Below are 24506 nucleotides of genomic sequence, written 5' to 3' on the forward strand. Positions count from 1 at the left end.
AGGCTTCTCTTACTTATTTTGATTCATATGGATAAAGGTCTGGTGGTTGCTGCTGACTTGCTGATTTCATCTCCTCTTGCCCATGGACCTCCCTCTGGACCATGCCTTTAAGAGGAGGATGTAGTTGAGAAAAGAAGCCACAACTATTTATAAATGACAATATAAATAATAGTGTCTGAGGCAACACACAAAAAAGGCAGAAGTGATTACACTGTATTATGAGGAAAGAAGCTTTTGGCTTGGTAGCTTTTACAAGCAGGCTTTAAGTAAACTCACTAACTTTCTGTGCTGTTCTGCTTGGAAAGGGTAACTTTGCTTTGATAGAAAGGGTGATATTTTTGAGGATTAAACGAAAGCCTTCCATTGCAGTAAGCAGGGCACTCAGTGTGGCCTCTACTAGTACTTTAGTTTCTTGAAGCTTCTGAAAGCCCTGGAGATTGAGATATCTTTGAAGCTACCATAGAAGTGCTCAAACAGATAAGATGCAGCAGTAAATGAATATATCTAGATCTACGAAAGCAGTATTTGAGTTGTCATTTTACTAACTCCTTTACAAATGGTAATGCATCACAGCCCTTGACAGCAGCCATGTCTTGCTTGCATTACTCCAGGCAGTAATTTCTTCCTACTGTGGACTTGGTCTGTACCCCCTTGCTGTTGTGGAAAGCATGTGTCATTTCCTGAAAGGTGCTGCTCTGATCAACCTCTACTGCTAACAGGGGCCAGATTTCTGTTCTGAACCCTTCCTTGTTCTTGTCATCAGTTTTGGCTCTGACTGGAGCAAGGCAGAGAGCAGGAAAGTATCACTAGCAATGGCTGGGTTTCTAAACACCCAGTCATGTGCATGTAGAGATGAAACAATGTAGGAGAGATGGTAGGAAGAGGCACTGCTGCTTGGAGCAGCCAGTCTGCGTGGTAGAACCAGAAACTTGGCTTATCATGCAGAGCTGCTGCAAAAATTGTTAATCAGCATCACCTGCAGCTTTGCAGCAGTTCCTTGGCAAAACTTTTCACTTCATCTTTCTCTGCTTGAAGCTTAGTGTTCATCTTAAAAGTGTATGGACTCTCTTAAATGCTATACTGCCTTGAGCAGTCTGGCCTCTTTCTGTACAAGTTTTCTTGGGTGATGACAGCATGAAATTGTTGTCGTCTTGATGATAGCTGTTTGGGTCTCAAAATTTGTGTAGAAGCTGTGTCAAACTTCACTTTGTAAACATCTGAAAATCAACCTCCGTTCAGGGTATGGGATTTTGGTCTCTGTGTGTGTATCACCTTTTCTTCTCTGTGGCTGTTTTGAGAAAATTCTTGCAGCACTTTCACTTCCTGAGAAAACCCCAGAGTATTCAATCCCTCTGAAAAGGCTTGTTGCTAGAACTGAACTCTAGCAGTGTGTTTCACAGTGAGAGCTGTCATGTGACAGTTAGCGGTTGTCTCAATCCATGGTAATTGTAGCTAATGTGCTTAGCATCATAACAGATTTTTCTTGCTCTGTTTATAGCTACAACATCAAAGAGAAATTTTCACTCTTTGTTTTCAAGTCTTAAAAAGACCTGAAAAATTCCTGCAGCTGTACCCAGCAGTATATGCGTCAATCAGTATGTGCATTTATCTGCTGAGTGGGTGCTCCACAGATGTCTGCACATAGCAGCTAACTTGGAGTTTTAAAATGTCAATCTGGGCATAGGCTCTTGGGTCTGTTTACTGAGGTTTTGAAGAACTCAATCATATAACAAAATTTGCAAAGTACATCCCAGTATTAGCTGTCAAAATGATCTTCTTCCACTGATAATTCCTGGATTCGCTATTTTTTACCCTTGGATAACAGCTTCAGTGGAAGTGAGGGGTGGGTTTTTGTTTGGTTAGTTGTTTGTTTGCTTGGTTTTGTGGCTGTTGGTTTTATTTGGTTTGGCTTGTTTGTTTTTTAAATACTTCTTGAGCTTTATCTACAGCTCATTATAATGTCTATCTGTTTTGCTCCCATCTTGGATAAAGAAGGCAAAGACTTACTAGATTTATTCTCACAGCTAAGAAATGTGCCAGCCTTCTGGCTCCCTTTAAAATCACATGACAAATCCTTTCTGTGCTGTGTGCCGACACATCAGTGTGCACACACACACATACATGAATATATGAAATTGTACTTTTTGTGTGCACAGTCTACAAAGCAATCACAAATCTAAACATGCTTTTTATTTAAAAAAAAAAAAAAGTTGTTTTCTCTATTGTCTTTCCTTTCAGGACAGTGACTTGAAGCAATACTGGATGCCTGACAGCCAGTGCAAAGAGTGCTATGACTGCAGTGAGAAATTTACCACCTTCCGGCGGAGGCACCACTGTCGACTTTGTGGGCAGATCTTCTGTAGTCGGTGCTGCAATCAGGAAATCCCTGGAAAATTCATGGGCTACACAGGTGTGGTTTAGCTTTTGAGAAGCAGGATGTTCTATGTGTGTTCAGCTCGGCACTACTGCATTTTAGATCTTGGCTAGAGAATGCTGTACATGTGTGCTTAGAAATAACAAAAAGAATTCCAGCACGACAGAACCTAATTCTTCATGCATTATGGTGGATTATGCCATGCCTGCTTATTTTTTACCAACATTGTGTCCACAATGGCAAAACATTTAACAAGGTTGTTCACTACAAAAAGTGTGCTCAAGTGAAAGTAATGGCAGCTTTAAAATGTAAGTGACCATGTGTTCTAATTGAGGGTGAGGGGGAAACTCAAAGTAATAACCAAACTCCAAACATCTCCTAATGGAGGTTACAATTTCCAGACAACAGCTGATATATCTTATCTTATTGTAGCATGATTTCAGTGTGCTCATGTGATCTCCCTCTCTGCTCCCACAACCTGTCTCTCATATTGATCATGTGTTATGCATCATTTGACTTGGAGAAATTCCCTGACTGTTTGGAGTTTTGCTCTTTAAGGGAATATGAGAGCTAGACTTAAACTCACAAAGAGGTTTTGAAACAGGAAATCCTTCTTTTCACACCACTGCTCGCCTCTGATCCTGTAGGAACAGAGTACTGTTTGTTCCTGTTCACTTACTCTCTCTGGTTCCCTTTTCCATAGGGGATCTCCGAGCCTGCACTTACTGCCGCAAAATAGCCTTAAGCTATGCACACTCCACAGACAGTAACTCCATTGGAGAAGACTTAAATGCTCTGTCAGATTCTGCATGTTCTGTATCGGTGCTCGATCCTGGTGAGCCACGCACGCCTGTTGGGAGCCGTAAAGCAAGCCGCAACATCTTTCTTGAGGAGGATCTTACCTGGCAAAGGTAAAGTGAAGCTTCCTGCTGAGCTCCAGACTCTTAACTGTTTTTTCAGGCTGACACCTGCCTGGACAAAAGCTGGTGGTTTCTAACTAGGAAACTTAGAAAGGTCTCTCCTGTAAAAGGAATCTAATCCTTTGCTGGCTTCTTGTATGCTTCTCTTCAAGTTGAAATGTGGAGACTTTTTGCTAGTGGAGTTTAAAATTATTTGCCATTTTCCTTTAAGCTATTGAATCAGTGAATCTGGACCAGTGTCAGAGCAGATTTTTAGCTTCATAATGAAAAAATACAAAGCCAAAACCAGTTCTGACTACCAATGTGTCAAAAGGCAAGTCAATGTGACACTGGTACTCTACCTGTTGGGTTTTGGATTGGGCAGGAAACTGTAAGAGATGCTGTCTATCCCTGGAAATATTCAAGATAAGGCTTGACAAGGCCCTGGGCAACCTGGTCTTGTTGAGGACATCGCTACTGACTGCAGGGAAGTTGGACTAGATGACCTTTGGAGTTTGCTTCTGGCCTGGACCATCCTATGATTCTAAATTAGAGAGAAATGGTGGAAGTAATACCTGTTTCAACTGAAGTGGGATTGAAAGGCCAGCTATAATGGTTCTCTGATCTCATTTAAAGTATGTTTCTTCTTACTGCTTTCAAGTAAGGGGATCTTTACTTTTTAGAGATTAATAAACGTACACAGTACTTCTTAAGTGGTATGCAAGTTAATTTCTGAGTACCTTAATTCAGTTTAATTTGAGCGAGGTATAACCAGATATGGTGGTTGTGCTCATTTCCCTAAAAACAGAAGAACAGGCAGGTGTGAAACTACTGAGGAAGTCTTAAGTCAGAGCCTTTCTTATGCTGCAGAGCAGTGAGAAAAGCTGTTAGAGGAGTGATGCTTTTCTGATATTGCTCTGCTTTCCAAGCAGCAGACATGGGAGCTTGTTTTAACTTGATGGTCTGTGTCCTTTTAAAAGTGAATGGGCAATGTATTCTGGGCAAGTACAGTTATGCAGGCAAAGTTTTGTATACATTTTCTTACGAAGAGCATCTGTCATGTTAGTATCAGGTCTACATCCCAGAGCACGATCAGTGTGGCTGTATCAGTTGAAGTATGTTGGCTTGTATCTATGGTTTTACCAGTTGGAATTTATATTGATGGTGTATGATTGTTCTCTTTTCTTCTAGGGTGGAAGGAAAGAAGAGCAAAGGTGATAGTGATTGGGTGAAACAGTTACAGAAGGTTGTCAGGTTTTCTTGGTAAAAGCTGCCTAGCCATACCTATAGGATAGCATTGCTTGGATTGCAAAGATGATGTTGTGGGGAGATCAGGCAATGCCTCTACCTCCAAGGCATGGAGTAGCAGCCTATAAGGGAGGAGGATATGTAGTAAAGGGATATAGGAGAAAAGGCAGGATAATAGGAGAAATGAGAAAGAGCTTGTATTGTCCAAGATTTGAGTCTGAAGGGAGAAGACTTGAGCACTGCCTACCAGATAATAATTGGCCTACAAATGGGGAAAGATTTCCCTATTCCCTTATGGATTTAACAATCATGGGTGTGAATGAGACATAGCATTCTAATTAACTGTATTTTAATTCTAGCCATTCTGTTGCTGCTGCATGTGGCCATTGTCTCAAAAGTTTGTAACATACTCCCTTCTACAGTTTGATTCACCCAGATTCTTCAACTACCACATTGTCTGCACGCCTTGGGTCCGTCCAGGAGGATGCAGGGAAGTCACCAGCTAGGAACAGGTAAACTAATCATATCTAAGTATTTTCTGTTCTGGATGCACTCATAGCATGCTCTTCACTGTAAAGCCTGTAAAGTTGGGCTTCCTTTCACTTCTCACACCCCATTACCAACGTGTGAGGAAAAACTGTTCATGTACGTAAATGTACTGCTTTTGAGGAACCTGTGCTTTGCTGCTGAGTCAAATACAAGAGGTGGTGAAGAGGGTGGAAAGGGGAAGAAGTTACTAAGAAAGGTAGAATTCTGACAAAGCTGAAGAAAAGGGAATAACAGCGACTTAGTAATGGCAGAGGTCATGGAGGACCAGAGGTGCAGTTTTGGTTTGTTTTGTGGGTTCCCTCCCTATCCTATCTGTTTCCCGTGCTCTTCCATTAAATATAATCTTGTTTAGGTTATCAGGTTTCCTTAGGCTGAAATCACACTGTAGTTCTTTATGTGAGTGTGCTGAAATGATCTTGGAAATGTTCATGAGAGCTTTATTATAAGCTGTGAATGCTTGATCTTAATTCCACTAAATAGGCTGGTATTAGAAGAAAAAGTAGCTTCCACTTCACATTGGTTCTGGTTACATACTCCTGTTTTGGTTGAAATGGGGAAATACAGGTGAGGCAAGGGCATGAGAAACATAACAAAGGTAATCCAAATGACATTGTTGGAGTCAGGACATTCAGAGACTACTATGCTTTGGTGTTGCAGGAATGAAGAATGTTTAGCAAGTTGGAGGGGTCTAGCAGGACCATTAAAGATCGGGGATCTGAGCTGAGAAGGGTGCTGGGTATGCCTTTGAGGCAAAGGACTGCTTGGAGAGCCTTTAACTTCTGTGTGATGGGGACAGTTAAGAGGAGATGCACACTAAATGTACAGCTGGGAACCAAAGATGTCACCTAGGGGGAGTAAAATGCTGATGAATAAATGAGTACCAAAAGTCAATTCTGGGCAAGCATGGCAAGACAAGGTCCAGAGAGTCATCCTCACCTTGCAAAATCACCTTACTTATGTTCTTTTCTCAGTCTGATTATTTATGGGGGAATAAAACCCCAGCACATACTGCAAGTATAGGAATTCAAACTTCTCTTTTGCAAGTCCTTCTGAAAGATAAGGGATTTCATTGCAAAATACTCCTCTCTGTTTGTAGAAAAGAGAAATACAATTAAATCCTGAACGTAACTGGTTGTGATAGAGACACAGATATGAAATCTGACTGCTCTGATTCTTGCTTACTGCCATTTTAGACAAATTAAAATTCCCTGCTGCTTACAGGTCTGTGGCACAGATAAAGTAGTCATTGTAAAACACCTGAGAGAAATGCTTGCCTAATGATGGCCTTACACATGAGTCTAATATTCCATGTAAGAATGCTTTCTGTTAAGCTGCCAATTTAGCTTTAACTTGTGAGCATCTGGACAGTGGAAGACTGGTGGAGTTCTAGCCTGCCTTGATGCCTGACTTTGTCAGAATGTTTTTGCTTATTACCCCAAGATGTACATGGATGTGCCAAGTGCACATAGAATAGAACAGAATTGACCAGGTTGGAAAAGACCTTTGAGATCATCAAGTCCAACCTATCAGCCAACACTATCTAATCAACTAAACCATGGCACCAAGTGCCTCATCCAGTCTCTTAAACACTTCCAGTGATGGTTACTTCACCACCTCCCTGGGCAGCCCATTCTAATGGCCAATCACTCTTTCTGTGAAGAACTTCTTCCTAACATCCAGCCTAAACCTTCCCTGCTGCAGCTTAAGACTGTGTTCTCTTGTTCTGGTTGCCTGGGAGAAGAGACCAACCCCACCTGTCTACAACCTCCTTTCAGGTAGTTGTAGACAGCAATAAGGTCTCCCCTGAGCCCCCTCTTCTCCAGGCTAAGCAACCCCAGCTCCCTCAGCCTCTCCTCATAGGGCTTGTGCTCCAAACCCCTCACCAACTTTTTTGCCCTTCTCTGGACTCGTTCCAGCAAGTCAACATCTTTCCTAAACTGAGGGGCCCAGAACTGGACACAGGACTCAAGGTGTGGCCTAACCAGTGCTGAGTACAGGGGCACAATGACCTCCCTGCTCCTGCTGGCCACACTGTTCCTGATACAGGCCAGGATGCCATTAGCCCTGTTGGCTGCCTGGGCACACTGTGGGCTCATGTTCAGCCAGCTGTCAACCAGTACCCCCAGGTCCCCCTCTGTCTGGCTGCTCTCCAGCCACTCTGACCCCAGCCTGTAGCACTGCATGGGGTTGTTGTGGCCAATGTGCAGCACCCAGCACTTGGACTTGTTGAATGCCATCGTGTTGGACTCTGCCCACCTGTCCAGCCTGTCAAGACCCCTCTGCAGAGCTCTTCTACCCTCTAACAGACCAACACTTGTCCCCAGCTTGGTGTCATCTGCAAATTTACTGATGATGGACTCAATCCCCTTGTCCAGATCATCAATAAAGATGTTAAACAGGATTGGGTGCAACACTGATCCCTGGGGGACACCACTAGTGACTGACTGCCAGCTGGATGTGGCATCATTCACCACCACTCTCTGGGCTCAGCCCTCCAGCCAGTTCCTAACCCAGCTCAGAGTGCTGCTGTCCAAGCCATAGGCTGACAGCTTGGCCAGGAGTTTGCTGTGGGGGACGGTATCAGAGGCCTTGCTGTAGTCCAGGTATACTTGATTCTGCATAAATGGATAAAAAGGACTGAACTGAACCCCTTGATCAGTCCACTATTCCTCTGAGAGAGAGTAGGATTTTGTGATTTTGAGACTATTGTACTTGCAGTATAAAAGCTGAAATAGGGTGGCATTGCTATTTCATGGCTGAGCTCTGCTGCATTGTCCATTGAGCGTTCTTGGTAATAATGAGAGTGTCTGTTAGCCAGTTAGCAAGCTCTGTGAATTTATCTGACTAGTCTTTGGAATGAAAGAGACTGGCAACAGTTCTTGGCACTGAGCCTACTGCAAGCCTCCTGAGGCAGTCCAGCATTGGCATTTTGAGCTTCTTTGTTGCTGCATGCAGAAGTGTTTTCCATCTTCACTCTTTAGAGCATTGTTAGCATGAATAGGTCGTGTTGCATGTGTGTTGTTGCTATGATAGGAAGATACACTCTGGTTAACCATAGGTTAATCTAATTGTGGGATATTGGAGCAGAGTGTATATGGAACTTGTATTTACATTTGTAGCTTTGCAGTTATTATTGTGAAATGGTGTTTGTACTGGAGAGCACAGCCAAGATTTCCTAACAGATGGGTGCTCTGTATTGCAGTACAAGGAAAATTGCCAGCTGTAGTGGCCTCCAGCATCAGCAGTTTAGCCACCCTGGGGAACAAGTGCTCAAACTTCTAGACTCTGCAAGGTGTTAGCCATCTATTTCAGAGAGTTGAGGAAAAGGATTTTCAAATGGGTCAAGGAGGGGCAATTTCAGTGCCCTGTTGCAGAGATCCTGGTGTTGGCTGCCCTAGCTGGAACCTGTCTTGCCTCCAAACTGGCAGAACTTCTAATTACCCAGCATCCAGACCCTTCCCCAGTCTATTCAATGCAGGTATAAATTAATTACTGTGCTAAACTAGTTGTAATTGTTTCCTACAAAGAGCTTTGCAGAAGTTTAACTCTAGGTTTTCCAAAGCCATACATTTGCTTCCTAGGGATCCTTTCTTCTGCTTTGACAGGGGAGGGAGCAGTAAGTCTGTAGGGACTGTGATCACTGTCACAGGCTTAAGTTGTTTTTTAGCATGCTGCAAGATCAGTGCCTTCTCTGCTGAAGAACTGCACAAGGAGCACTTGTACTTCAATTCTCATTCTCTCTACAGATCAGCCAGCATCACTAACCTGTCACTGGATCGGTCAGGTTCACCAATGGTGCCTGCCTATGAGACATCTGTCAGCCCACAGGCCAGTCGCACGCATATGAAGGCAGAGACCAGCGAGGATGAGCGCAAAATCCTTCTGGTACCTTTCAGACTTCTGTTTGTCTTGCTTTGTGAAGGCAATGAATTTTGTCTTTCTTTTATCTTGCTATCTTTAAAGGCTCTTGTCTGAGCACTCCTTTAAGTGGTGTAGAGATGGAGAATATTGATGTGTCATTGTTCACCTCTGCCATCCTGAAACAAACATTGTTTCATGTGTTGCTTACATAAAGACATTTATATTTTTAGTCTTGGGAAATGTGTTATGCTGTGTAGAGATGATGTATGGTGGCTTTTTGTGGATTAAACTTGTTATGGTTGTGGCTGCAATGTGATGACCTGATTTTGTAATTGTCCAAGTTCAGATTTTGCCTTTCATAGGCCACATAACTGGAAAATTTAAATGGCTGCTTAAAAATGTTTACATCATGCTGAATGGGTTAAAGCTGCTACTGCTTACTGGGCCAAAACACAAGTTGGCCTCTCCCCTTATTTGCAGAATAAATATAACATTTTATGGAAGGCTGTAGTGACGTACTTGTTCGAAGAAAAATCAATTTGCTGCAGTGTTCTGTGTAATCCTATTATCCCTTCCAGACAGGGGCTATGAGATAGGTGGCAGTTTACAATGGTCAGTAGAAAACTGTTTCTTTTCTTTGCAATAGGGAAGTTTTTCCAACAAATGGGGCAAAAAGGATCAAGGGAAGGGAGTGTATTTCACTTACTAAAAGATTCAAGATTGCTCCCCAATGCAAATCTAAATCAGGAAGGCTAATTTCTGTTAGATATTTACTTGCTGTTAACAAAATGCATAGGAGTATTCCTGAGTATGCAGCAACTCTCATTTCTGTTCAGCTGCACAACTCCTTTCCAGGGTGCTCTGTAAATGGATAACCATGTGAGAGGGAAACATTTTTAAGGCACATCTTTATACCACACTGCTTCATGTATGTATGTTAATGCAGGAAAAAGGAAATTACAATGCTATGAACACACCTTGGGCCAAGATGATCAAATTCCAGTGCATTTCAGCTTTGTATTGTTAAATTTATTTGCCTGTTTCCTTCCTTAGAGAAAAGAGGATTGGTGGTACTGTTTCTGGTCATGTAAGAGCAGAAGGTGCAGTGTAAATTAATGTAGGGTTTTCTGTGAGTTCCCACTATTTAGTTAATGCTCTTTGCATGCAGAGCTGTTAATTCAAGGCTTAAGATCTTCCAGTTAGGAGACTAATGAATGTTGCTTATGGAAAAAAAGGATAGAAGAGAATACACGTGTGCTGTGGTAAGCACATACTTTGAACTAGAGGTCAAAAGTTTGTCCAGATTACTGAATTCACCATGTGAGCGAGAGGGTAAACTACAAGGCAGCTGAACTGTGGAATTACCAGTTACATCAAGTCCTGGATCTCGGGGCACCCTTGGGAAAATAAAATGAGTGTCTGACGGTTAACTGAAAAGCTTAAACCAGTTAAAATTTAATTAAAGATTTTTTTTTTTCCCTTTTTTTTCCCTGCTACACAAAAATAAGATCAGTGAAGCATTTGAGAGAGTCAACTGCAGTGTCACTTTTCCACCCTCTGGGGTGCTCTTTTGTTCTCTCAAAGTAATCCCAGGTCCCAGTTTCCACTCTGCAACAATGGATTTTGCTGTGCCAAGCCAGGGTGCATGTGGAAAAGCAGAATGTGGCCATGTGCAGAAAGACAGCTCAGTTTCAGTGAAGCCTAGACTACATAAGAGCTGGTGTTTGTGCTTAGCAGGCCTGAAAATAAATTCGAGGTGTGTCCTGATGTGTTCAAATTGGTGAGGGGAAGAGACCAACAGAATGAAAAATGGTCAGTTGAGTTAGGAGGGGTACACACCTTTATTTTGCTTATTGGCCAAAGTTAGCAGTGTCTATTAAAAGGCTTGACACTGGACAATCAAAAAAACCCAGCAAAACAACTCAATAAAAAGGATATCTCAGAACTTGAACATAGCAGTGTGCATTGCTGTGTAAAGTACTTACTTTATATCTGGGCTTGATAATGGACTAGTGTGCTTTCCCAAAGCCTAGGTTGAGCACAGATTATATAGGAGAACCCCCTTCCAAAGGATGAGTTTTCATTGTCCTCTATATTTACACATATTACCTGAATTTGAGAACAGGGTTCAGGAGAGCAGTAGTGAGGACTTAAGTATCTTCTAGACAGTATAATATCTTACTGTATTAAAATCAACTCCCCCTTAATTTTGAGGGTATCCACTTTTGTTTCTTTCTTGTTCTCAAGTTTATATAAAAGGAAGGATATAAGGAGTGGATCTTGTGTCTGTTTGCTGTTTCTGTTTGCATCTTTGCATAGGTTATGCAAAATGGCTTAGATTTTATACCTGTTTGTGGAGGGCACTTGATCTAGAAGCTGATCTCAGGGCCCAGGTAGATGTCTTTCAAACCAGCATTAAGGTCAGACGTTTAGTAAGTAACTTGCACGTCTCCCTGTCAAGGACTCGGCCCAGTTAAAGGATTTGTGGAAGAAAATCTGCCACCACAACAGCGGGATGGAGTTTCAAGACCATCGCTACTGGTTGCGGACACATCCCAACTGCATTGTGGGAAAAGAGCTGGTCAACTGGCTTATTAGAAATGGGCACATAAGCACAAGGTAACCCTTTGTCCCTGCTTTAGGACAGCAGGTGTCTCTTGTTTCTGTGACAGGAGGTTTTGAGTTTTAGCTGATAAAGGGTAGCTTAGATTGCAGAGATAGACCTCTTTGCAGGAAGATGAGAAAGAAATAAAATTTAGATTTCTCTTTTATTTACTACCAAAGCAGATTGAGTTCTGACTCCTTGTGGCCTAAAACAACAGGGCACAGAGGATGGTCTGGTTTGGGAGCCAGTGTGAGAGGCAGTTTATGGGACCAGTATCACTCAAATAGTTGGGCAACAGTGAATGGATTACAAGACTGTCCCAAAATGATCCAAAGGGCAAATCTGAATAGCTAAATTTGTTGGTAGGGCTGGCAACATTTAATGTTGTTAGTAGCTATAAAGAATTTGGTATCTTCACAACAGAGATAAAACTGAGATGGTTTTTAAGTGTAGAGCAGCTGTCCTCAGCAGAGATGATCTGTGCATATATAAACTCAAGCTAACAGTATTGGAGGAGCACAGCATCTCCATCAAGTGAATGCCTCAGCTGAGTTTAGGGTACTGGCAGTCTCATCTAGCTCCTTACTTGAACACTCTGACTCTGCACAATATTTTTAAATAATGTCAGCATGGCAGTGGGATACTGCTAAGTGATGTGCAGCAAATGACTCTTTTTTCTTTTTTGTAGCATGTTTGTACCATAAAACGTGTGTTTATAACTAGAGGTAGAAAACAATTTCTATTCTTATTCCTCCAGGGCCCAAGCCATTGCAATAGGGCAAGCTCTGGTTGACGGACGCTGGCTGGAGTGTGTCAGTCATCATGATCAGCTTTTTAGAGATGAGTATGCCCTCTACAGGCCGTTACAGGTAAAAGGAATAGGAAGCTATGATTCTTTCTGGGTGTGGCTACTGAATTTGGCTGGTTACAGAACTGCTACAGTAACTTAGACTCAGCCTCTGCTGAAAGGTATATGTACTGGTTTCTGGGTAAAGGATATGATCCACTACCCACCTCGGCTGGGGATAGGAAGCATTCAAAAACGCTTAGCTAGATGTGGTGACAGAAAATGTGTATGCAGCAGAATAAACTTTTTGTTTAGTGCCATTTAATCACAACCTGTGGGGAGGAGGCAGACACTAAGCAAGAGAAGTGTAAAGAAATACTTGTATCCTATTGCAAAGAGTTCTTATTTCATGCCAAGGGGGTAGCTCTATTACTAACCTGGATCAGCACACTGAGAGTATCCTGTGATTTTTAAAATACCTGATCTGCATTAGTAGCAGGTTCCTTTCTAGGGCTCCTTAATAGTCATCAGAGCTGTGCTTTAACACCTTTTCTTTTTTTTTTTTTTTTAACCTCCCTTGTCTTCTAGAGCACAGAGTTCTCAGAAACCCCATCTCCAGACAGTGACTCTGTGAACTCTGTAGAAGGGCACTCTGAGCCATCCTGGTTCAAAGATATCAAGTTTGATGACAGTGACACAGAGCAGATTGCTGATGAAGGAGAAGATAACTTAGCCAGTGAGTTTCACCTGAGTCTTGTTCTCACTCTGCCTTCTCCCCTGTTATCTCCACTCCTTTGGGACGTAGTAGTTTTAACCATGTCTTGCTTTGTGTATGTGTGTGCGTGTGCATATGGGGCTGTAAGGCTCTAAGCAAACTATAACCAAGCTAGTCCTCCTGTTCTTGTGACAGATGCAGTATTTTGTATTTAGTGGAACTGGTAAAGCTTCTTGCTTGTAATGGAGGAGAAGCCTGTAAATTGCCACCTTCTGTTTTTCAGACAGACTTCTGTTTGATTTGGAGCCTGTAGTAATGCACTAAAGAATGTCCAGTAGGTTAGCATTTGCACATGAAGATAGGATTAGAGCTTTGAAAACACTGTATTCCTGGTCTTTATGTGTTAAAGACAGTTTTTCTCCTCTCTGGTACCCTCATGATACCCATTTGAATCCTTCTCCTCCCTGTATCTTCCCCCTTACCCAACACTAAAAGACTCCGCCAGCCCTAGCAAGCGCACTTCAGTCAGCAGCTTCCAGTCCACAATGGACAGTGATTCAGCCGCCTCCATCAGCCTGAACGTGGAGCTGGACAACGTGAACTTCCATATCAAGAAGCACTCCAAGTACCCACATGTGCCCCCTCACCCTGCTGACCAAAAAGGTATGAGGTAGTCACCAGCTGGAGTTGCACATGATGGAGAGCTGGGCCCTAATATACTGACCCGTTTGGACACTACTTTTGTAGCTGTCTTACAGAGGGGGAAATACAATATTTAGCTGACAGTCACTTGCAGTTTTGATGTGCTCACATCTGAGGAGGCGCAGTAGGCTTATTGAGACACTTCCTCTGTGAGTGTGTAACTTCCCCTGTGGCTTTCTCTTGCAGCTGAAGCAAAGTCTCCTGGCCATACATAATAGGGCAGATCCACATACACAGTTTTTGGCCTAACTGGGGTGAAAAAATAGTCTGTGCATAAACCACTTTGATATGTGTCTCTACAGTTTGATATTAAACTGGAAAAGCAAGCAAGACAAAAACAAACCCAGACAGAATTAACTTACAGGAGCTCTGTGGTGGCTTGTAATTGTTTGTAATAAGTTTCTATTTGACAGAATGATCTTACTGGGGAGCAGTAAGGCCTAACTTCAATAAAACATTTGTTTAGAAGACAGCATCCACCTAAGTGAAGTAGGAAGAAGTCATACTTAGTGTTGAAGACTTGTATTGAATTTTTTTTCTCCCGAATAAGTACTAAATTGAAAGATTTTGACTATAAGCAAAATCCTTATGGAAAAAAATAATGCCTGTTGACAGGTGCATTTTCTAAACTGGACAAAGGCTGACTGAAACCAGGGCTTGCCACTGGCTTGAGTCTCATATTCTAGTTACTTTTCATGCTCAGTAGCTACTGATATCTTTGCTTTGCTTCCTTACCTAAGGTTTCATCAGCTATGTAGACTTTTCTTTGTCTGCTTCTAAGGGTTTTCTTATTCTAAATTTCTGTTTCACCCTTCAGTATTTCCAACTTTACAAGATGATCCGGTGTTAAATAATTTGGAGAGCTGATGCTTCTGTAAAGTTGGATGGATTTCTTCTGTTCTTATGGATCAGAATGCAAGATTTACCTTATGCTTACTATACAGATTGCATTTTCTGAAACTCTGTAATGGTCACTGAGGAGAGTGATGAAGGAGAATTGGTCACAGCTGACTTTCAAAGTATGTTAGACATGGGAGAGAGAGTGATACAAATTAAATGGAGCATTTATCAGTGCCTATTGTGGCTACCTTTTGTTATTTGCTAAATACACATCCAGAGGAAGAGAAATCTTTCTTATTTTTTCTCTCAAAGAAAGGGCCAGAGCATTGAGTTGATGTCAGATGGGTTATCAGCTCTACTGACACCAGCTCATTATTGGTGCCTTTCAACTTGTTTTTTGTTGCTGCCTAATGAAATGAAAAGCAAATGCATCTGCAGGGAAGGAAAGGTGTGGAAAAGAATGTGTCAATGAATTCCTTTTAGGAAGGAGAGATGGTCTATTCAGTGAGCTTGAAACAGGCCCAGGTGTGCTTCACTAGTTTATTAATTTACAGCTGTAGCCAGTTTATCTGTGTATGTTGACAGTAAAGCAGGCAGTGATCAGTTTGGCCAGTGTTAAAGAACTTCTAGAGGGATAGGTCTGGTTGCAGACTTCTCAGTCATTATTTTCTCATACAAAAGGCAGTGCGTGATGAAGAGGAAATGTAAGAGAGCCTGATTCTCTCAAAAGTAGTTGACCAAATCAAGGCTAACAGCTAGAACTGAAACTCTTAGAGTGGTTTTGATGATGGAGAGTTCAGAGAAGACCAGCAGAAAAGGCAAGTGATTGTGGAACTGAAAGGAGAGAGACTTCTGCCTTTGAATTACATATGTTGGCAGCCTTCTGCTATCTTTGGTGAACCTCTGCTGACTAGTGTTTTTCATCTGTTCCTGAATTATGTATCTCTTAGCCAGGTTATTCTGTAGGAATGTAATTAGTAGTGGAAAACTGGGAACAATTCCTTTTAAGAGAATGGGTTTCCCTTGAGGGGAAAATACCAATAATATGCCCAAAAATAAGATAGGATGAAGATGTGAGTTATAAAAGTGCACCATGAAAAGGTGTGGTTTTCAGTTTTTTGAAAAATTGGTGTCCTCTGCAAATACAGAGGACTTAGTGTAAATACTGGCTTGTATTCCTGCTATGAGAGTCTCTGGAGGAAAGACTTAACCAGGGATCAATAAGTTAAAATGTATGACAACATCACAAATGGCAAAATGCACTTCTTGGCATTAGGGAGACTGAAGTTTTGTAGGCACTCGGATGTGTGTTACGCAAGGCCTTCAAATGTTAGGTGGGACAAAACTCTACAGTGCATACCACAGTGCCTTGAGTAGTGAAATTAATGACTTATAAAGCTTTGGTCTGGAAATACTGGAGTACAAAACCTTTCACTTTGTATTCCTGATTTATCCTGGCTTTATTCAACCAAAGGTGTCATCTAGGATGCTGCAGAATGTCACAATGATTAGGCAGCCAAAACTATATAGTTAAGCTCCTGTAGTCAGTGATACTGTGTTTCCTGCTCTCAGGGGTCAGTACTTTCCCTGTGACTATAATGGACATGTTTGGCTTGATTTTATTAGAATTATCTTTTGCCCTCAGATTGGATGACAGTGACTTACTTTTCTTTGACATAATGAAGTAAAACTGAAAATCACACTTACATTTTGAGGCTGGTAATTCAATTTCCTCACAACTGTGCAAATTACAGCCATTGTGGGAGCACTGACAGGACAAAACAAGGGTGCTAGAAGTGCAGATCAACTTTGATCTAAGTGGTTAGTGGGTTTCTTAAATTAATTAAAGGATATTAAATTTCCACCAGTCACACAGGTCAGCTGCTTTGAAGCAAAGCCTGTGATGTATCAGCTGGTGTTTTAGTAACAGAGTACTTTGCATATGATCGGAGTCTAATGGCAGGACTTCTTCTGATGTTATAGGCTGACTAATGTCTGGTGTGTTTCCATGAAACTCTAGTGACTCTGAGTTAGCTGTCTTGTAGTATTTTACATGTACAGTGACTTATTTGTAGTATCATCTGCCTAAAGACAGTGGGTACATTATAGTGTATATGTGGAGATTTAAGCCTATCTGACAACAAAGCACCATGGGGCTGCTTGCTCGCTTATTCCCTCTGGTGGGTTAGGGAGGAGAAAATGAATGAAAGGCTCCTAGGTCCTGAATCACTTATCAGTTATGGTTATGGGTAAAACAGACATTTTTTGGGAACTAGAAAATTCAACTTGTTACCAATTAAATCAGAGTACAATAATGAGAGATAAACCCCCTCCCTTCTTCACAGCCTTAACTTTACTCCCCATTTCTCTACCTGTTTCCCTCTGGTGGTGCAGGGGTAATAGGGAAAGAGGTTTGCAGTCAATTTGTTATTGCATACCGACTCCTTCCTTCTCAATGGGAGGACTCCTCACACTCGTTTCCTACTCCAGTCTGGTGTCCTTGCCATGGGAGACCATTCTCTATGATCTTTTCTAATGTGAGTCCTTCGCACATCATGCAGTTCTTCTTGAACTGTTCCAGTTTATTCAGTTGGAAGCAAAGTTATAGAAGATGAAGCTGTATTGATGAGACGCATTCCTGCTTTGGAGGTGCCACCTGTGTCTTTGTCCAGAGCGTAACTAGGGTTATGTTTCAGATGGGATTAGCTCCTGCCTTGGCCATGCCAGGCAGAAGTATGTGTCAGACTTAATTTGAGTGCTTATGCAGCTGCTGCCCTGAGGCTGTTACAAGGTGGAGAAGGATGGAGGTGCTAGTATACATGCTCATGTACATACAGCATGACATGACTTTCTCTAGGTAGTGGGGGAGTGAATGCTGAGAGTGAGCCAGCTTTTCTGAAGCAGGAGGTTGCTTGTAATAAATTCTTTGTCAAAGGAGGAGATGGAAGGAATCTTCAACCAACCATCAAGCTGCAGGGGTGGTTTTCAACTTCTCTTTGGTGCAGTATTTGTCTATTGAGCATCTGCAAACTGGCTACTGCAGACAAGTTCAGAGTTTTAAACTGGTTGCATGTAAGACGTCTCTTGACTATTGATATTCAGAGACTTGTGATGGCTTGTGTCCTGTCAACTTTCTGTTGCTTGCTGTCAGTGTCTGAAAGGTACCTGGCTTTGTGTTTGCTTTGTGGCAGTAGGTCTGGACCATTCTCAGGAAAGGTGGTAAAGAGCTTCTGACTTTGGATCATCACCCTGTGTAAGCAATTGGGTTATTGTCCTTGTTTCACCATGGTGCAATCCCCCTTTGTAGAAGCAAGGAACCAGATGAAGGCCTAACAAGCTAATGGCCTCTGGAGAACACAAGGTTTTTGTAGCCAGCCTGCCTGCATGAAAGATCAAGATGTGGCACACTTAAAATGTAGGAGGTGGACCTTCATCCTATTTCCCCTATATAAAGTGATACATAACTTCTGTTTTCTTTTGTTGCTAAGAGTCTGCCTCTGTCAGCACAGATTCCTCAGAACACTTCAAGCTATTTTCAAGTTTACATTTGTAGCTTTTGAAAGGCAGTTTGTCTTTTGCTTCTTTCAATGTGTGAGATAAATCTTGCGGCTGGTGTCCCTTTCAGTCTGAGACACTTCTTTGGAGTGTGAGAGCAAAAGGACTTCTGAAGGTGCATTTTTAGGTTGGAGTAAGAAGGTCATTCCATGCATGGACATTCTTATGGTGTCTGCTTGCAGCTTAACACATTCTGATTCAAATCTGGAAAAGTGTATTGTGGGTCCATTGGAAAAGCAAACTCTTCAACTTGTAGTTCAGTCTTTGCTCTCATCTACTTTCTTTTGTTTCTTCACAGTAAGATTTTTTTAATTATTTTTTTTTTGGTCATCTTGGAACTTTTTTGATAGAACAAGAAGGAGAGGATATTCTTGTCTTGACCACTCATCAGGCTGTTGCTAAATTGGTGACTAAACACTTGGATGAGTAATACTGCTGCTTTGGGTGTGGGTGTGTACATGGTAATTATATGGGTGCACCAGTGTAACTTGTCATTTGTTTTTGTCTCCGCCTATCTCTCTTTTCTCTCTTCTTTCAGAGTACTTGAATCCTGAAAACGGAGGGCAGCAGATGTTCTCTATAAGTGATGCTTTTATTAAAGGTAAGGATAAACTTCAAATGTTTCTGTTGTGCAGCTTTGATATAATATATTCCTTTAATAGGACACTAACCTTTTAGAAATACTTACTTGACAGTAAATTTGAACTTGTGCCAAAACTGGTAGATAAACTATAACATACCTGAATGCACTCTCTGCCTTTAATTTCTTTCATTTACCAGATTTCTTCATTCAAAAGCACTCAAAAAAAGCTTTTGCTTTTCTTTTAAAGAAGTCTTAAGAGACATCTATGTTCACAACTTCACCCACACACTTACGTAAGAGACACTGATTCTAAATTTCTGTGCAAGCAGATGAAGATGTGGTATGATTAATTGCACTGCTTCTGCAGAGTAGCTTAAAGCTTCATCTCTTAAATCTTTGAGTTTCTTGTCATGACCACCACCACTGCTTTTGAAATGAAAGGCCATTAGACACAGCTGTGAGTTTTAAAACCCATTTGACTTCCAATATCATGGCCAGGTGCATTTGTGGGTTTGTTATCTTCCATTTAATGATATTGATTGTGTGAGCTCATAAGGGGAGGAAATGAGGGGGAAGCTCAATGTGCAGCCAGGAAAATTAAGTCTTTGATTAAACTGACACTTTGTTTTTAACTGAGCTTCTGCAGGAGAAAGGAAAGGGAAAAACCATTAATCTTCTGCACAGCTAATTTTTGTGTATGGGACAGCTGGAATAAGTTAGTTTGTTTAAATAGTGTTGGTTGTTGGTGTTTGTTTGTTTGTTTTGTTTTTCTTCCAGTATTCCTGTTTAGATTACTGTTTTGCACTGTGAGGAGTTTAAAGGTTGAATTCTGAAGGTTTACATACTTGCTGTTAAACTTTTATGCACCACTAGCATGAATGACTTATAGTCAGCCACTGTAAGAATGGAGAAGTTTATAACTTCCCATTATTGTACTGTAATACCTGTGTGGGAAGTAACCTAGTAACTCTCTCTAAGCAGACAATGCTGTGCTGACATAATTTCTAATCTTGGTACTGCAAAACAGAAGGAGGAGTTGCTGCACAAATGGCTATAGTTCATGTTGACATTTAGGATTAAAAAATGTGGATAGAGCTTTCCTTGGAACCCTGTTTATTGTAGCTGAAGGATATTTGTGTATGTGATGGTTAGATGGATGGAGGTGAGAAGATGTACTGAGATCTTTTGAAGAGCTTATGCCACTTTCTTGACACAAGATCCTCAAGAGTTCTGTAGTATTAAATACTGTGACATATGCTAGGTGAACTGGCCTGCTAGCAGCTCCCTTTGCACCTGAGCAGCAAAGTGGGATCAGGGCTGCAAGTCTCATCAAGGTTCAAAGTGTGACATCTGAATTGGCAGCATAACATTTATTTAAAATATGTCTGGGAGATGCACTAAACAAGGCCTTTACCAAGATATTTTTGATACTTGTGCAGCAGCGTGAATGAAATAGCTGTATCTTTTAATGCCACTTAAACACAGATGTCTTCAAAGCAGCAGCTTTTTGTGGATCAAGTTAGTGCTTTTGACCAATGTTCTAAGTCTAAAAACCATTATAATTATCTACTATAAATGTACATGATATTTGACATGTGCTGCTTATTTATAGGCAAAACTGTGATGTAAGACTTTTTTGTTTGTTTATTTTATCAAACTTCATAACAATTCAATTCTGGAAGAGAAATCCATCTGCTCTGTATTAGCAGTAAAAAGAATTTTAGAAGTTCACTTTTACATTGTATTCTCACCATTGTAACACTTGATAGTCTGCTACGGCCTCTTACTTGAAGTCTAGCTTGAAGTAAGTATTTCAAGAATCTTAAGACTTAATGACTTAGTAAATTTTTTCCTTTTTGAAGTAGCCTTTCAGAAAGACAGGAGCATTCAACTGTGATCTTGTGTTACCAAAGGTTGTTTGTCTCTTGTAGAGTCGTTATTCAACAGAAGGGTGGAGGAAAAGACCAAAGAACTGCTTTTCACACCCCTAGGCTGGCACCACAGCAATCTAGATCTGCTGAGAGAAGAGAATGGGGAGAAACAAGCCATGGAAAGACTGCTGTAAGAAACATGTAGAAAAAGAAATTTACATATTTGAGTAACAATTCCTGGAGTCCTCCTATTCCACCAGTTTTCAGTGGGACTTGATCTGCGGCGGGCAGTAAAAGGAACTAATGTGCATTAAGAAAACAGCATTTTTAGAGTAGATTTTGATTTTATCCCCCCTCCCCCCTGATTTTTATATATTGAAGTACTGGACCAGAGACAACTGAAGAACATTCTAGGCAGCTATTCCTTCAGAGGGTGTCCTTCACTATAAATGTTAAGAAATTTACTTCTGAAATGTGACTTCAACTAAATACTGATCTGTATTTTTCACACGAGAATTCTCTATTTTGCACTTCTCACAGGTCTGCTAATCACAACCACATGATGGCATTGCTTCAGCAGCTTCTGTACAATGAGTCCTTGTCACTCTCCTGGAGGGATATTATTGTACCTGTGGTCTGTCAGGTAGTGCAAACTGTGCGTCCCGATGTCAAGAACAGAGATGATGACATGGATATCCGACAGTTTGTCCACATCAAAAAGGTAAGTTTCAGACAGTGTATGTAGGGAAGCAAGAGGATGTAGCTATTGGCAGCACCGCTTGTTTTGAAGAGTCCCCTTCCCACTGCTCCCAGCATGTTCAGAGATGTAATTGACAAACATAGCCTTTGGATAAGGTGGGGTTCTAGAAAATGTTGCATAGGAGGAACATTGTGCCTTACGAAAGCTGCTTTAATGCCTGGAGCTGACCTCTTCTTCCAGGCTGTAGGCTGCAGAAGGTAGCAAAAAGCACCACCTCTGTAATGACTTGCTTCCTTTTTTTGGTTTCAGCTTGTTTTGTGCTTGGATTGGCAATGTACTGAATGCTGGATAAGTAGCTTGCAGGACTGTGTAGCAATCTGTTGCCCTATAACTATCCATTATGTAGGACTGAACTCCTCCCATGAAAGGTAGAATGGATTTCTTCAAGAGGAAAATGTAGCTGTTATGAGATGGTACATCCAGTTTTGCCAGGTGGCTGGAGTTGTAGCATGCAGAATTTCTTCTGAGAGATTCATGTGAAATTAATATCCAAGGAGCTAGAGCAGTTGAGGATCAAAGGCTTGGACTTGTTTTTCTTTGAGGAAATTCACCTCAGGAGCATTATTTTGTTTGGAAGCTGGTCAAGATGTGGCTTATCAGAGCCTTATGGTTCTGATGGTAGTGCTGTGGCATCTCTCTGGGAAGTATCAGTTGTTGTTGGGTCTTCTGAAACTCCAGTTCAAAAAGCAGGTGTTCAGAGGTGAAAGTGCTTTGTAGCTGTCTGTTGTTGTGATGTGCTGATGACAGAAATGTCCTCTGAAACATGTTATTCAGAAACCTGTTTCATGTTGTTTATTCCTTCTGTGACTAGTGACTGTAGGCATACCAGTCAAGTGTATGATCTGTTGAAATAGTAGGTAGAGATTTATTTGTGTTTTTTTCTTTCTTTTTCCTTTCCCTTTCCTTACAATTTTTGTCAGTACAAGTGGCACATGCTAAAGTATATACTCCCTATGGGCTATACAGGTTAGCTTCCCTTCTTTAGCAAATAAGCAGCTGCTGGGAGGAGCATAGAGTTTCTGGAACTTACTACTTTGCCACTTGTATGTTCAGCATGACTGTGATCTTTCATCTGATAATTGAGGGTGTAGCTGAAGCTTGCATGTGAGCTACAATGGGTATTCTGTGTATTAAGTGTACTGCATGAGAAGTTATGGGAGTATATGACAGTTCTAAAAATGTTCTTTGCTTTATTAGATCCCTGGTGGAAAGAAATTTGACTCCATGGTGGTGAATGGATTTGTTTGCACTAAGAATGTTGCGCACAAAAAGGTAACTCAGGCTTGATTAATCAAATGCAGGCTGCAGTGTGTGCTGAGGAAACAAGTGTTCTGTGACTTTCTTTTGGTGTTGTGAAGCTTCTTCTGCCACTCAAGATTTGTGATCTTTCTCTAATTTGAGAACCTAAACAAGAACTACTTTTAAAGCATTTATTTTCTAAGCTGTTTTCTTGTATCTTGGAGATTCTAGAGGGAGAAGCTCCCCTTGTGTGTGTACTGAAAAACATCCTTTTCACCCCTGCCACCCTAGAAGGCATCTAATAATTACCCCAAGTTTTAGCCAGAAAAAGGCGTTTATAGTTCTGACCTATGGCAGTGTAGTAAAGTGAGCCCTTAAATAAGGCAGGAGGTCAAGAAAGATAGAAGTGAATCTGGGTGGAGGCTCTGAAGTGTACTGAGAATTTAGGCTTTTTGTGGGTGACTAGAAACTTCTGTGAAATGCCAGCAGCTGGTTGTAATATCCTAAGGAAGAATATGTAGTTGAGTTTGTGGGGGAGAGATAGCTGCTACTTTTTAGGAAACAAAATAAATAATTTGTGGGAAGCCTGTCTTATCTTACATACTTTTCCCCTTCCAAGTGTTTGTATTTTAACTATTTTTTATGTCTATCTTAGATGAACTCTTGCTTAAAAAATCCCAAAATTCTTCTGCTGAAGTGCTCAATTGAGTACCTATATCGAGAGGAAACAAAGTTTACTTGTATAGACCCTATTGTACTTCAGGTGAGAGTGTGCTTTTGTTCTTGGTTAAAGTTGTCTGAACTCTAGTGCATGTCTGATTTATTTACTGTGTAAGGTTGAGATGAGTAAGTGGGATTGCATAGGAAAGAAAAAAAAAATTCTTCTGCAGCTAGCTAAGAAAACATCTACAGTAACTACAATACAAACCTGTACTCTTGTGCTGAGGGTTTTGTCATCCAGTTACATGTATTGAGTGATCTTAGGATCCACACAATTAAATAGAGTGTTTTAGAAAACACTGCACTGTACAAGGAGACTACAGAACTAGATATGGTTTATGTATGTGAAGAAATATTAGAGAAGGGTAGATGTGAGAGTTAGATGGCACCCATGTTATTTCTTGTCAGGCTTGAGAAAATGGGACAACAACCAATTTAATGAAATGACAAACTACGAAATACCATTTTGGAGTGATCCCTCCCTTGTGAGCAGGGAGTTGCCTTATGTATGAAAACACTGAAATGGAGAGAGCTGTTATTTGACGTGCTGAGAACTAGTCTTTGGGCATTTGCCAGGATGCCTATAGCACGGGTATTTGGTGCCCTACTGAGCTTGGTCCATAAAGTTTGTTACTGTATTTGACTGTTTCCTTAGAGTGTATTTAAGAACACTTGTGTTTAGTGATTAATAGACAGGATTACAAATGTGAAAGCTTTAGCAATAAAACTTCTCTCTGCCTGGTGAGGTTTTTTTTCTAGTAAAAGCTTAAACGGAGGCTTGTCCTTTGTCTGAATATGGTAGAAGTATCTACTGTGCTTCGTAAATATTGGTCTTGCAGTGTCTGTTTCAGAACATGATGATACATGTGTATCTGCATTGAAGTCCTATAGGGCAGAAAACACTACAGAAATACTGGTTCAATTTGAAAGGCTAGCTTCTAGCAAAAGCTTGAACTTTGCTATGCTAACATGAATGTTTGTATTCTGAGGAGCTGGCAGACTGCTCTTGTGATATTTTTTCTCTTGCATAGAACTTTTAAAACCTGAGTGTTGTAAGCAGCAGTAAGAGAATTGAAAATTCCTGTCTTGGGGAGCTGTACCTAACTGTGTAGGCCTTTAGTTCTGATAGAGTTGCAGCCCTACTTTCTGTGCATGGTGATAAAAATGTGTGTGGATAGTGAGATCAAGGTGGAAAGGT

General features: G+C 41.2%; 1 protein-coding gene across 1 annotated transcript in view; it reads left to right on the top strand.

The window, feature by feature from the left end:
* The window catches only part of PIKFYVE (phosphoinositide kinase, FYVE-type zinc finger containing), a 60845-nt gene that overhangs the window by 12349 nt on the left and 23990 nt on the right, over positions 1-24506 (top strand). The window contains exons 5-17 of the mRNA XM_054173793.1: positions 2239-2410; positions 3078-3285; positions 4944-5033; positions 8817-8955; positions 11393-11550; positions 12294-12405; positions 12912-13059; positions 13534-13701; positions 18674-18736; positions 20650-20779; positions 21130-21310; positions 22547-22621; positions 23244-23351. Coding sequence (XP_054029768.1) covers positions 2239-2410; positions 3078-3285; positions 4944-5033; positions 8817-8955; positions 11393-11550; positions 12294-12405; positions 12912-13059; positions 13534-13701; positions 18674-18736; positions 20650-20779; positions 21130-21310; positions 22547-22621; positions 23244-23351 — 1752 coding nt within the window. The remainder of the gene's footprint in view (positions 1-2238; positions 2411-3077; positions 3286-4943; positions 5034-8816; positions 8956-11392; positions 11551-12293; positions 12406-12911; positions 13060-13533; positions 13702-18673; positions 18737-20649; positions 20780-21129; positions 21311-22546; positions 22622-23243; positions 23352-24506) is intronic.

This window comes from Dryobates pubescens, chromosome 2 (genome assembly GCF_014839835.1).
Source record: "Dryobates pubescens isolate bDryPub1 chromosome 2, bDryPub1.pri, whole genome shotgun sequence".
In the NCBI taxonomy this organism is placed as follows: domain Eukaryota; kingdom Metazoa; phylum Chordata; class Aves; order Piciformes; family Picidae; genus Dryobates; species Dryobates pubescens.